The sequence below is a fragment of the Condylura cristata genome, unplaced genomic scaffold, assembly GCF_000260355.1.
Source record: "Condylura cristata isolate star-nosed mole 26May11 unplaced genomic scaffold, ConCri1.0 scaffold00005, whole genome shotgun sequence".
In the NCBI taxonomy this organism is placed as follows: Eukaryota; Metazoa; Chordata; class Mammalia; order Eulipotyphla; family Talpidae; genus Condylura; species Condylura cristata.
This window is the reverse complement of record NW_004567106.1, coordinates 42,155,706-42,170,981: the sequence shown is the minus strand read 5'-3', so window position 1 is coordinate 42,170,981 and position 15,276 is coordinate 42,155,706. Positions and strand designations below refer to the sequence as shown.

At 37.3% G+C, this 15,276-nt stretch overlaps 1 protein-coding gene across 1 annotated transcript in view; it reads right to left on the bottom strand.

Moving 5' to 3' along the window:
• GSAP (gamma-secretase activating protein) overlaps window positions 1-15,276 on the bottom strand; it is an 84,601-nt gene that overhangs the window by 49,246 nt on the left and 20,079 nt on the right. The window contains exons 7-13 of the mRNA XM_012721081.1: window positions 12,304-12,370; window positions 10,751-10,800; window positions 7,434-7,538; window positions 7,139-7,198; window positions 6,156-6,199; window positions 5,198-5,283; window positions 1,133-1,210 (exon numbers count right to left, since the gene is read on the bottom strand). Coding sequence (XP_012576535.1) covers window positions 1,133-1,210; window positions 5,198-5,283; window positions 6,156-6,199; window positions 7,139-7,198; window positions 7,434-7,538; window positions 10,751-10,800; window positions 12,304-12,370 — 490 coding nt within the window. The remainder of the gene's footprint in view (window positions 1-1,132; window positions 1,211-5,197; window positions 5,284-6,155; window positions 6,200-7,138; window positions 7,199-7,433; window positions 7,539-10,750; window positions 10,801-12,303; window positions 12,371-15,276) is intronic.

Here is a 15,276-nt window from a genome sequence, read left to right as displayed (position 1 = left end):
AAAAAAAAATAAAAAGGACATTAGACTATCTACTAAACTCAGTGTATTGGGCTACACTCTCCACTTTTCTAACTCAATCAGAAAATTTTCATTTTCTGATTTTACACATTTCAAAAATGTGTGAGAACTTCTATAAAATATCAAACTTATGACTATTAAAGTGTGTATTTATGCCTAGATCTAAAGTACTTTTAGTTTCTTCATTATTGGCTAAGTTATTTAAGTTTTCTACTTTGATTTCTTTCTCTGACAGAAGACACTCTTTCAGAACAATAAACTCAGAAGTGGCCTAGCACAAAACTTCAAAAGTTGAAAACATTCCCATCTTTAAAAAATGTTAACTCCCAGGCCTCCCTGGTATTGCGGTTAAAGTCTCAGAGCTATTGGGCTATTGCTATGAGTTCAATCCCTGGGCAGGGAGCTGACCCACATGGCACAGCAGACCTCTGCTATCTCGCCCGCTGCTCCCCTCAGCAGTGTATTTCAGTGGCTCAGCCTGTTCTGCTCCCCACTGTGTCTCTGGTGAATCCTCTCCACCAACCTCTTGTATACACAAACAAAAGTAAATCTTTAAAGTAAAAAAGTTAACTTCCACACACAGTATATACTGCATAAATAATAGCTTTAAGGAACAAAAGAGACAAAATAAATATGCCTTAGCATCATGCAGACTAAAATGACTAAAGGACATACTGACTAAAGTTGGAAAAGCCTGGGCACTTTTCTCTTACTCTTCAGGTTGTTGAATGTTGAGATATCAATTTCTCAGACATCAGATGTGTAACATGAATTAAATGTATCTCAGGTCTGAAACCTGAGGTCATGGACCTTTTTAACTAAAACCTTATGTAATTTTCCAAGTTAATTAGTAAGAATAAAAAGCAATCAAACACAATTTGGGAAAATATTTCCATTAGGTAGATCTATAGGCCTTATTAATACATAGCATATAAAATAATTAGCTAATATTCATCAGTAGCAAATTTCTCCAGGAAATGTACTACATAGGTATACGAGTATAGAATGTACTGCTAAAATTTACTGGAGGTAAAAAGACTTCAGAAAATCTAATTTACTATTGTTTGGAAAAAGTGAGTGTACAGAAGTAAAAATATTAATAAATGAAATGTACCTTTATGAAAGTAAAACACAGAATATGTGATTTGTTCCCAAGAGTCAAGCTTCGGGCTATAACATACACATAAACTTCCTAGAAGAAAGAGATTATTTAGTAGAGCTTAAAAAAAAAACAGTAGACAGAAATTTTTCTAAGTCACTTTACCTTACTTCTATTCCTTTCATGTCTGGTTCACCTTACCTCATAAACCATTTCCAAACTCTAAAAATGGTCCTTTAACAAGTTTCTAAGAATGTTCAGTTCCACACTATGGTTTGTGGTAGGCCAGCAAAGGACAGGAAAACGAACAGAGGCAAACTCCTAGACACAAAATCACGGGATCTAGATGGTTCCAAAGCCTCGGGAGCATCTCCCAGTGCACTTACTGCTATGCCCTCTAACTCGCTTACTGATATTAACAACTACAGATACTATTTATAAAAAGTGTGTCTGTTCTTTACCAAAGTTTCCAGTTCCCTCGTGATCAACAATCAGAGGTAAACTGGACTACGATGAGCAACTGTTGTATGTGAGACCATTCCCATCCATATTTGAATAAGTGAGGGTGGGCCCTACTGAAGGGCCAATGCAAGTTCCTGGCACAAAGTGACCTCTTTAGGGGAGCCCTGACCTCACTCCATTACTCCAGAACACCCTCACACTTCCCAGCTTGGGCACAAGCACATCATGTCTAGCAGCTTGTTGCCATCTGTACAGACAAGACAATGTCCATCAACCACTTAGAAATGAGGGTATTCTGCTCACACTGCTACCACTTCTATTCTACTACTAGTTGTGATGAACTGAGATTTCCAGGATGGAAAGGAAGTTAACAGGGAATCTGGAAACCCACACTGATAAAAGCTGTATGAATTCAAGCATTCTCTTCAGTCAACCACAACACTTCTTTTATTATACTCCACTTGTTCCTTTACAAAGAATCACAGTAAACAAACAAAAGCCCATGTTCCCAAAGCGGCTATCTGAGCATTCTGTTATAGTATTTATCATTTGTGAATATTTCAGATAATATTTAAAACTTTAATATGTTGTTAGAAGAACATTTATTGCAATATATTAAACAAAATAAAAAAGAATATAAGATTAAAATAGTTATAATTCTGTTAAATATAAAATTACTGTTATGGCTGCTAAGAGCACAGTGATAACTTTTCTTTAAAATTACAGCAGTCTCTTTAAGAATAAAATTAATACTATAATAAGGTATTTTTATAAGTTATAAAAGTCCCATGTACCATTTTGACTACCTCTATAAAGTAAAATACTACCAGCAGAAACTGGTGGTTTATCCTAACTTTTTATGTGTTATGATCACATAGAGAAAGAAATTTTAAGCAAACATGATTAAATCTTCAGCCTCTTCAGTAATAAAAATTAAAACATGGAATCATATTTTTTCTATTAAATTAGCAAAATTGTTAAAATGAGAATCAAGTCTGCAAGGGGGAATACTACTCAGCTATAAAAAGGTGAATTCTTGGGCCCTCCCTGTGGCGCAGCGGGTTGGAGCACAGCACTGAGAATCTAGGGCCGCTTCTGCATGAGTTCGATTCCCGCCTGCCCCGGAGGTGACCACATGGTGTGGCAGACCTCTCCTGACCCGCCCGCTACTCCCCTCAGCAGTGTACTTCGTCGATCTGCCTGTTCTGTTCTCCACTCTGTCTCTGGTGAGGCCTCTCACCGCCTCTGAGCCTCTGGCCTGTACCCCAGTTCTGTATGCACAAATAAATAAATCTTTAAAAAAAAAAAAAGGTGAATTCTTTCCATTTGCAACAACATGGATGGAACTGGAAGAGATAATACTAAGCAAGATAAGTCAGGAGGAGAAAGACAAATACTGAGTGGTTTCACTAATATGTGGAATACAGAGAAAACAAAGGGTTAGTCAAAATCAAAGCAATAACATCTGACTACAAAACTGAGGCAACCAGAACTGGTGGTAGAAATGTGGGAACAAGGAAAGGAGGGAGGCCTTATGGCGCATGGTAGAGGATTACTGAGCCTTTGATAGTGGGCATGGCATGGAAACATATATTTGTAGAGGTTTGCATCAGTAACCCCTTTTAAAAATACAGTGATGTCAACCAATATTACCTTAATAAACGTAATTTTTTAAAAATTATTTTTGAAAAGTGATTTGGGAAATACACAAACTGACAACTCATTAGTCAAAAACCTAAAGGTTGCATCTGTGATTGTTTTATCTTAAGTCTGAAAGCACTCCCATTTGAAACAAGCTGTTTTTTTTTCTATTTCAAAGATGACTGTGAAGAGCTAGGCTTATTCTCCACTCTCCCAGACATTGCTGATAAAGGAAAAAATTTTACTTTTCATGCCAGCTAAAGTTAACATTTTATTAAATAAGATGTCATAAAAAGCCTATTTACCACTGTTATGGTTCATGCACAATTTCCATGGGAATAAAATGAAAAGGGATAAAGAGTTATCTAATTAAAGCCTGAAATGATGGTTCATATATAATAGATTTAAAGTGAAGTACTAAGGAGGAGCCCTGCCTGGTTGCTTGCTCCACATGATCTGCATTTAAAAAAAAAAAAAATTGACAGAATACTGGTTTACAACACACAGATGACCCTGGATCCCATTCCATGCTACCTTCCAAGCCAATTCACTCTCTGCTGTGCATTCCATCTTTTCTCTTTTCACTAGATACCCTATAAGTATTCCATCATGGTGGAGTCTCCATCACCATAAAAAACAAAATTCCCTAAATCCTACTTCCTATCCAGCTATTGCCTCTCTCACGTCTACATATGCTGCTGCAGTTTTTTCAACTTCCACTTGGCACATAACCCAACATCATCAAGATTTCACCTCAATTACCCAACATAAACTATTCAGAATAACCTCCATGTTGCTAGATCAGCGCACTTCACCTCTTGCTGCCTATTAACAGCTTACCACTCTCCTTACTGAAACTCCCTCTGCTTTGGCTGCAGTAATGCCATACTCATTTTGATTTTCCTCATCTCTCCCCAGGCATACTTTCCCCCCTTTTCTCTTTTTGTTCCATCTAACTTTTATCAATTAACATTCCCAGATCACATCACTAAATGTGTCTTCTGACCCTACAATCTCCTTGTCTTCAAATGGGAGCTGTAGTCTGACAACTTCCCCATTTATGCTATTCCAGTCCTGCCCTGTCTTCTCAATGCCAGAGCTCTTAGTTCACATCTGAAAATGACATTCACAATCTCCCTTTCTAAGTTCTACCCAAACGATCATACTTCAATAATGGCACCACTGTCCACCCATTTGTTTATGTCAGGAACCTGAAAACCATTCCTCTCAATCTTATTTTCAGTAAATCTTGTTCAGTTCCATCTCCAAAATGTACATCAAACCTGTCTATTTCTCTCTGCCTCTGCTGCCAATCCCAGTGCAAGGACCTCAGCTCCTAACTATTTACTTCCTCACTTTTTCTATTGCCTTTTCCAATCCTGTTATTTCTTCGCATTGGTCTTTTAAAAAACACATAGTTAATCGTGTCACTACCTTCTTAATATACATCAGTGAAGGAGCATCAGTGGACTCTAAAACCACCAGATGAAAAGTTACAGGGAATTAGGATAGTCCCATGATGCCAAAGTTTCACCTCACAGATTACTAATGCAAAGATTATAACATACTTTTTCTATGGAGAGAGACAGGGTTACCACTTAACCAAATAAACAATCTTAAACTTACAAATACCAGGACATCCTGATATGATATGCTCCCTAACGTGGTATAAATGAAGTTCACAATGCCATCTATGAAATTGTCTTTTAAACATGTTTAACTTGTATCTGATAATGTCTTTTGGTCAACATCCAATTTGGAAATGCAAAGGATAGAGAAAAAGTTAAAAACTTCCACACACAAAAAAAAATTACAACGGAGAAGATAATTTGGTATATGAAAATTCATATAACCACTGATGAACAAAAATGCTTCATTAGATTTTATTTTCAGGACGCTTATGGCAAATCAGCAACCATATTTTATGCAGAACTCAGGTATAGCTGAATACTTCGATAAACACAACCCTCGTGCTACCTGTATGGTTGGTAAAAACACACAGGGTCAAGCGCTTGGATAATTTTTCTTGGTCTTGAAGATCATTACATCCAAAGTTCACAAGTCTAAGAACATAAAGGATAAGACAATATGAATGCATTAATTCTCTCATAAAAGGTGTGAGTAGCCACTTTAATAAACCCACACAAATAGAGACATGACTTAAGAGATTTAACTAGATAACAGTTTGTCTTTAAATAGTTTTCATTAAATAGTAAATTAAAAAAATAGCACATAAATGGCATGGTCCCAGTAACAAAGGAAAAAATATTACTTTCAACTTAATTTTTATAACTTTTCTGACTTACAGTAACACATATACTAGTTTCAAAATAAACACAAGTTAAGTTTATAGATATGAAATAAAGCTAGTGAAATAGATAGCCACTTGGGATGGTCATTATTCTAATTCTTTCATGTCTCCTGTGCACTGATGGTCTGACACCTATTTTTTTTTTTCATAAGTCATGTTTTTATTATAAGCAAAGTAGTCTGGGGAGGGGGAGGATGTAGCCTTACAAGTCCACTCCTACCTGTCTGTATCTATACCATTTGCATTGTAATTCTGCAGCTTCTCCTTCAAAGGACTGAGTCAATTCTCCCTCCCTTGACTGTTCATTGACATTGTGACTTATTTTGGTCAATAAAAACAAAACCCTAGGCCCTCCCTGTTGGCGCAGCGGGTGGGAGCACTGCACTGCAAGCTAAGCCTAGCCATGGCAGCTTCAATATCATTGACATTACATGTAAAACCCATATTTGTGCTTGATAAGTTTTTAATATTTCTTAGAGAGAACAGAAATAAAAAAGATACACACACGCACACACCCCCAAGAGAGAATACCAAATTGTCCTTTGATCTGCACAACACAAACTGGGTATAATCATTCTGCCCACAATATCTATAAAAATTAACAGCAATATATGAATAACTTACTTAAATCCCAAGTCACTTAATGAAATGTCCAAGGGTACTTCAAACTGTCCAAAAAAAATCAGAAGAAACTGAACAAAAATGTGACATTAATTGTGACAGTTCTGAAAACCAGAGCAAGCCAGATGACACTGTGCTTACCCAATGATGAAAAACTCATTTAATTATTATTCTTTTCGGACATTACCCCTCAAAATCACAGCACAAAAAATCCATTGGGAATATTCCAGAGTTAACAGATAAACACAAGTTTGATGTTTATGTATTTCTTAAATAGCAACTTAGCAAACTTTGTCCTTGAATTTAATATCATTAACAGGCTGTATAATAAATCAAATAAGTCTAAGAACTTCACAAGACACAGATAACCAGGTAATAAAGGAAGGACTGTGTATCTTTAGGAAGATTCCAAAAAGGTTGAGAAGAGTAAACGAAATTCTTGTAATGGTATGCCAATCTGAATTAGGAATTACTGTTCGTTCTAGTCAAGAATAACAACATATTAGCTACCACAGATAAAAATATAGATGACTCCTCACCACAAGGCTGGTGCTCCACACAGCTTCTTCAGGAGGGATGCTGGATTTGAACTATGCCCTCTTGCTGACTTTTTACCTTACTCTCAGATCCTCCATCCTTCAAGTTCTTTTGGGTTAAAAGACTCATAATCACTTAAAGACACTTACAATAGACCACACCTACTACCTTCTACTAATCCTCACTGATAGTTTTTAATGTCAAGTACTCCATTAGCAGAAATTTCCTGTGTGTGCTCTCCTCTATTATGTTAATAATATATAATAACCTATATTATATTAATTGCATTAGTTGTAGAGTTTTAGCCTTGATATGGGAAGAACTATTTTACTTACTCATACAAGTGACATTTCAACATCTAGGATGTTAAAATGCTGTTTATGATAGCTCTCTAAAAGAGGGCAACACTTTATATAATATTCTGTAGCCCAATCATTCTCTGGACTTACCATTAAGTTAAAGCTCTCATCATCATAAAACTGGATGCATTTTAAAATGCTTCTTGATTTCTGAAAGAGAAAATAGAATAAATGACAAATTACTAAGTTAAAAAACACTTGTTAAAAAGAGAGAGTACGTAAAGGCAACAGCCAAGCAACCATTATTGAAAACCTTTTGATTAATTTTAACAAACTTTCACTGGCTGTACCCATCAATGAAAATACAGTGATTAACAAATTATAACCATAATGTTAAAATTACATTTTCCCCACAAAAAATAGAGCCAATGGACAAATTTTTTACCTTCAGTTCAATGTAGTATAATCTCTGCTCTAACATATCCCACTGAGCCCAGACAAAATCCTCAGCTACTCGCTCTCGTGGGAGATGGCCAGAATTCTTAATCACCTAAAGAGGGGGAAAGATTTTAGACATAACTATTTTAAAGGAGAATCTATCTGGCTTTCACTATGATTGTATATATTCTATCTTTATAACACATGTAAATATTCTCACAGTTGATTTTTAGCAGCCCTCCTCATTCACTTAAGGAAGATCTTCCCCCAAGAAGACTTAAGGCATCATTTCATTTTTACTTTTCCCAAAGACTCTATCAAAAACTATTTTACTGTTGTTCCTAACACAGCACACAGGCTGGGAATGCTGAGAGCAAGACCACATCTACTCCAAATTTACAAGGAGGTTAACAGAAGATTCAGAGCTTCCTGTTTGGGATATAATCGGCTCAAGTCTTGGCAAACAAGAGTCCCTCAGTACCAAAGACAGAGGCTGTCAAGCCAAAAAAAAGCTCAGGGTGGGAAAAAGAGATCTGGATAAGATTCCAGATCTGCCCTCAACAGCTCGTGTGGCACTGGTTGTGCTTCCTACCTTCACCTTTTCCATGATAAACATGATCATTCTGCCCCTCTCTCATATTCCCTACTCAGCCTTTCACTGAGGCATTGCTTCCTGTACTAAGCCTCCCTCTACAGCCCAGGAGAAAGGCAAAATTCCTCATCTATGTATTACAGTGTATTATAATGATACTTTGGCATTGTACTATTACAGCTATGTCTCCACTAATGTGCTTCCAATAGCCTCCAATAGGTAAGCACTCTGCTACAATATCTTAAGATTCTCAGTGTGTTGTATGGAACATGTAATAATATGGGCAGAATCCTTGTTCAAGAGCAGAAGAATAAAGTGTGTTAGAGTAAACTGCCAAAGACATCACAAGTGTAATACAAGGAATGAAGAAAGCACTGTTGTCAAAGCAATTATCAAGCAGGAGCACCCTGTCTTTTGGAAAGATGAGTAAATAACGAAGTCAGGTTGAAATAGAAGGAATATGGAGAAGAGGGAACATCAGAATTGCCCATACTCATGCCTAAATTCTCTTGCCAGTAGAGATGTCTCCACTGAGGCAAATTACAAATTAAATTAGGCACAGAACACCCAACAGAGGACACAAGAACTTGTTTGCCTGGGTTCTATTACATGTAGGTCAAAGGAAAGTGATGGCTTGAGAAAAGATCTAAGAGTGCCGGTTTGTCTCTAAACCTCAGGCAGTCCCTCCTGTTGCCTTTTTTTTTTTTTTTTTTGGTATAATTTTATTTCTGAAACTTGTCAGGTTGGGGCAGACTGGGAAGCTCTCTTATAAGTGTATGCTGACAAGAATTTGGGAACTAGGCCCATACCTCAGTTTTGTCTCTCTCTCGACTACCTAGCCCGAGTCCTGTTGTTTTCTCTCTAAAAATGGGGAAAGTTTTAGTATCACCTTTACCACACAGAGATTTTGTGGAACTGCATCTGTATTCAAAAAACAAGCCTTTAGGAAGGAGAGTGGAAGTATACCTAGGAAGGCCACAATGGGTGAGGGAAAGCGGAGGCTGCACTGTCTTGGCAGCCAAACTCTCACTGCAGACAGCACCCATCCCTCACTTTCTCTGCAGTGTTTCTCCGAGACCCAGACCTCACTTCTAGTCAGCCAGTGCTCTCTCTAGACTGACCCCCTGTTCCTGATCCAACTTGTTGAACTCTCTGCTCTGCATTCCCACTTGAGACTCTGCCTAGGACCTTCTTTTCTGGCCTGACCCTGTCATGGCCACTGACCTTGTCCTTGCCCTCCCAGGCTCAGAGCCACTAGGTGGCCTATGTTCCAGCTACAGACTTCCTGCTCATTTTTCAGCCAGGCCTCTCTTTATTTAACATTTTCAATAATAGATACATGATTAATAAGTGATGTTTTCCATTTCAAATTTGTTCACATAATTTTAAAATTAAAATCTTCAGAGAAAAGCTATTTTGAGCCAAACTATTTAATTTTCATATTAATAATATATGAATATGACATACAATTTGTCAAGAAAAAGGCAACCCAGTAGAAAGACAGATAAGGATAAAACTAAGTAATTTTCAGAAAAATCTAATTCAAATCACTAATAAGCAAAGGAGATACTGAAATTCACTAATATTAAATGAAACAGAAAAAGAGTAACACCATCAACTTTCACCAAATTAGAAGCTTTCCAAAAAGACAAATGCACCCATTACTGATATGCTAGAGGGGAAGAGAGTTCTTACTTGCAAACTCAATTGTTTAAGTGTTTGGAAAGCAAGCTGGCAAAACCTGTTGAAACTCAATGAATAGACATATCCATCAACCCAAAAATCCAATACCTGATGATTTAGGCCAAAGAAATAGACTTATCAAATACATAATGTGCTAGATGCAAACATGTTTGAGATATGTGTAATTCAAACAAATAAAAAACTAGTAAGTAAGTCAATATCTATCTAAAGAATGGTTAAAAAATCCTTTATGGTTCCTGTTAGAGAATGGTTAAGTTGTATACATCCATATCCATGCCACAAACTGCTATATACTTAACAAAGAAATTAACTGGAACTACTATAGTTGACTTGTAGATAAATCCACAAAGTTTAATGAAGGCATGTAGAGTAAACTCTGAGATGAGTCAAAGGAGGGGATGAGATTAATATAGGTATGAAGAAAGGTATGAGTAGATAAAGTTAGAAGTGAAAAGGAAAGAGAAAATCAAAAGGCAAGCAAAAAGAGAAAATTGAACTATATTAAACCCCAGCATATATACTATGATCTCATTTATTAAGTGTATGGCTCTGTATATAGGTATAAAAATTAGAAGAAAGAGTTCAATTTCTCTTTAGAAACCTATAGAGTCAAATGACAAATAAAAGCAGCAAATTAATTGTGTGCCTATATATGTGTATATGTATATATATGTGTGTATATATGTTATGATTCTATTTTGATAAAAACAATAAATCTCTGTATATGTACATTTGCACACATGTTCATTTGCACACATGGGATAAAAGATGTGGAAGATTCATAGTAAATTCTCATTATTGTTACCATAGGAAATTAAGATTGGGACTGAGGTAGAAATGAGGTAGAAATCAAGGAGATAATTAATTCCTTTATACCTCTTCTTATTACTTCAGTACTACAACAAGAAGTCTATAACTTGAAAGACTTTACATAAAGAAAAGATTCTATCTCTGTAACATTAATCTATCTTTAATGGTCTAGAAATGTTTCTGTGGGGGAAAAGATTGCAGGAATTTTAAATATTTACCACTTTATTTCCATCTTCTCGAATGACCTGGATATGAAATTGTTCAATATCTTTGATTAAAAAAAAAGAGAAAAAAAAAATGTAATGATTACTGTTGCCATACGGTAACATTATTTTATAAAAGCAATGCTGATTAAACTGGCTGACAAAGAATATTGTCACAGACAACAATCTTACAATAAAAGCTTGAAAGAAAAGCCAGCTTTAAGCTTGAAAGAAAAGCCAGCTTTCTCAACACTCCCTTTACGTTCAAAGCCAGCTTATCTGCTTCTCAGTATATGGAGCATTGAGCCCTTCTGTGTATCTCTCCTTTATTACGAGTCTTAGACAGGGCTAGTAATGGCCCATGTGACAAAATTTATCTTCAATCTCCAAATACCAAACACCACTTTGTATGAAAATATACAAACTTATACAAAATATTTGGGGAAGGTATTTTTAAGGAGTCAATTCTGCATTGACAGAATTCTAAATATTTTAGATTCATAGGTGATGTTTCATAGTAAGCAGTTTATATTTGGCCATACTTACATACTACCAATATTAGTCACAAAAATTTGAGATGGGTAAGTGAGCAACAATATAGGAATTGAACACAAACCTAACCCCTCAGAGTAGTACTTCCAATTATAAATTAGCAGTTTCATATTACAACATGAAAGATAGCTTACTAGGTAAAATCCACCAGACAATTTTGCCCTTTCTCTGCTCACATCTCTCCCCGGCCCCCCAATGTGAAAACATCTGTCTCTGCCTGAATTTGATCAGATTAGAATATGCCCTTACATTCAGCCATGAAAATCTAGTTTTTCAAACCTTTCCCTCTGCCTATCTAAGCATCGCCTGTTGTTTTTCCTTTGTTTTGCTTTTGAATATTTTATTTACTTATGCATACAAGAACTTGGGTACAGGCCAGAGGTGTGGGTGGGGGGTGAGAGGATTCACCAGAGACAGAATGGGAAACAGAACAGGCAGATTAATTGAAACACACTGGTGAGGGGCTCAACAAGCAAGACAGGAGAGGTCTGCTGTGCCTTGTGGGTCCCCTCCCTGGCCAGGGATCAGACTCACGCTGTGGTGGCTGCAGATAGCTTCACAGTGCTGCACTTTAACCCCTTGGGCCACCTGGGAGGCCTCTAAGCCTCACCTGTTATTCCATAGTAATATACTATGACAAACATCCATCATCAAAAAGAATGGACTAAAGAAGACAAAAATGACCTGCACAATTTATTCTACAAATATTCTGCCATGTGACAAAATTGAAAATTCACATATATATGCATATATATGTGAATATATATATATATATTTTTTAATAGGAATCCATAACTCTCAGGATAACAAAACAGTAGAGGCTGAGGGTACTAGTGGGAGTGGAAGGAAAAGCATTGCATAGGAGTTCTGGTCTCAAGTGGATGGTAAAAGTCAGTGAGCCCTCAGCACTGGCCACTGGACAACTCACATGTAGTCATGTCCCACACCCTACTAGGTGTGCTTCTCATGAAGTCTCTACATACCACGCAAAGACAGGAATCAAATCTTTGACTTACACTTCTCTTCTGAAATTAGTAACAGATGGTACTCTGAAAGATGATGTTCTACATGTGGATAGAGGAACTGCAAAAAAGGAAACCAATCAAAATCATAAGCAATTGCTTACACAATTATTTCAAAAGTTGTATTTGATCATTGTACTACTACTTACCATAGGAAAGCCAGGAGACCACAGAATAGTTTAGCAAAACACATAACACACACAGTATAGAAGGAAGCAAGAAGAAAAAAAGAACACTTTCGAGAGCTCAGTTTTCCGAAGGGTAACTGATTGCCCTTTGTTTTGTTTTTTAATATTTTATTTACTTATGCATACAAGAACTTGGGTACAGGCCAGAGGTGTGGGTGGGGGGTGAGAGGATTCACCAGAGACAGAGTGGGAAACAGAACAGGCAGATTGATTGAAACACATTGGTAAGGGGCTCAGCAAGCAAGACAGGAGAGATCTGCTGTGTCATATGGGTCACCTCCCTGGCCAGGGATCAAACTCACGCTGAGGTGGCTGCAGATAGCTTCACAGTTCAATTCATTTAAACAGCACAATTCATTTAAACAGTAAGGCTAAAGTATAAATTATTTCTAGGGATGTGCTTCCTATTTAGAATATGGAATTCAGAAGCCAACCAGAAATTATGTAACCAACACTGGCACAGAAAGTTTTATTTTATATGCACACAAAAAAGAGTAATCAATACATCTGATATACAACCTAGTGTTGTCTATCTTAGTGTTTAACTTGAAAACTAAGTAAATGTACTTTCCACTACAGCTGTCAAAGTCTCACATGTAAGGGCAAAGCACAATGTAAGTAGGGACTTTCCAGGAACGGACAGTGAGTCACAGAGTGGCATGTGGTGGGGGATTTATGAGCCCCAAGCACGGCGTGACCGCCACTGGGAAGACAGTGCCTGAAGCACTCCACTCTTCTCCCCTAAGTACACACAATAAAGCAGGCTGCAAAAGTGCAAGGCCTGATGCCATCACCAGCCGATGAGGGAAAGCTGGCCATGATTGGAGTCTAGGGACTAATTCTTTCATCATCAAGAGTTACTATAAATCAACATTTTCATCTTATAATCTGAAAGATCCACCAGTAAATTTTGGTCTTCTTTCCCTTCAAACTTGAAAGCACAATAAAACAAGGTAACTTAACCTTTCATGTCCCTATTTTATAGTTAGCAGCCACTCCAAGGACTAGGGAAAAATGTTGATAAAATATATTACCTGGTCCTAACTTTTCATTACAACAAATGGAAAGAGAACGGTCCATTTTTAAATGCGTTTCTGTCAAGTTTCACATTTAAAATTGAAAAATAAAACATTAACTAGGTACCAACTTCACAGCAATAACCTCAAAAATATATAAAACACAAAGCAATACAAAAATCCACTGGAAGTATGTGGAAGATGCTGGTAGGGAACTCTCCAAGGGTAGGGATTCAAACCCCAGCTATTAGCAGGCTCCTGAAGTTCCTCTGTGAGGAGGTCAAGACCATATGTGTAGACTTAGGGAAAGGTACTAATGAGAGTGTCATCGGTGTTTTGGCAAGAAAAGGAAAAGAGAGCAAGACGAAACTCAGAGGACACTGACTAACATTTCTCTAAAAGGGAGAGAGAGAGCGAGATGAGAGAAGATGGGAATTTGTTATGGGTGGAGGTTTGGAGGTGTTTCTTCCTCTACAAGCATATGCATGAAGAATAGGAAACAACGTTAAGAACTGAAGTGGACCTGCCATAGAAGTTCAGGTTTTTCTTTATTTGGGTGGAGATTTTTCCTTTGGTGTTTGGGCTCAGTCATGTATCATGTATTTTTAATATTTTTAGAATTACGTTTAGTGAGGTGATTTTAATATTTTTAACGGACACAAAACTCATGTTACATAAAATTCGCCATTTTAACTACTGAACAGTACACAATTGAGTGGTTTAAAATATATTACAGCCAAATACTCTGAAAAAACTTTTTTCTTTCTATATTCTAATTCCCTTTAGTGGCCCCAATCCTTCAATACAGTTTGTATGACTTGTATGGTCCATGCAAAAGAAGTCAAAAGAACAGGCCGGAAAAGGGAAGTGTCCTTTGCCCCACAATCACCCCTGCACTCATGACAATGTAAGTGAAGTGGCTTCTGGGGGAGGGAGGACAGCTCCAGGCCAGGCCCAATCTGGAAGCAAGCAGGAGCCAACAGGGAAGCCAGAAATAGGGGAGACAAAGCAAAGTGGAAGGACTAGCTGACAGTGGGGCAACTGGGGCGGCTGGCAGGCAACCTCTCTCGATACACACTGTGAGGGGGGATCAGCAGGAGCTGGCAAGGAGTAGTTGGGGGGTGGAGAGGGAGAAGAGAAAATAGATGCTTCAGGCAGCCCAAAAGAAACAATATTTTGGCCCTGTAGCAAAATATGAAATTAGGCACAGCGAAATTATATTGCAGTACTGCAGGGGCAAATACAGCTGATTCTTGTTATAGGTGAGTAGTTCTCGTCCATAAAGACCACCACAAACACTGTGGACTGAATACTGAACCTACTATTCCTAGGGAAAATATAAAAAGAATACAGACACACTTTTGTCAGTAGATTAACACATTACCTTTGTTTGATATATTTCTATTTTAAAAATTTATTTAACATATACAGTTGATTCATTACCATTGAACTCACAGCCAACAGCACTATGAGCTCATGTTTGAATGAAGCTTATTTAACTAACACAAATATTTCCACTGCGAAGCACAGTACAGCTTTCTTGCACTTAGGAACAATAGACAGCACTTCAGCCATATACTAGGGGGATATTTTAAACAGTGAAAACACCAATAAAGAGCCAAAAATGCAAAAAGTCTGGCACCAGAACACCTCAAAAGGAACACTTGTTTCCAGTAGGAAGGCTGAAACAAGAAGGCAGAGAGAGTGTCACACTGCTGGGCCTCAGTGTGGAACATGCATATCAGGCAACAAATTTTTCACTG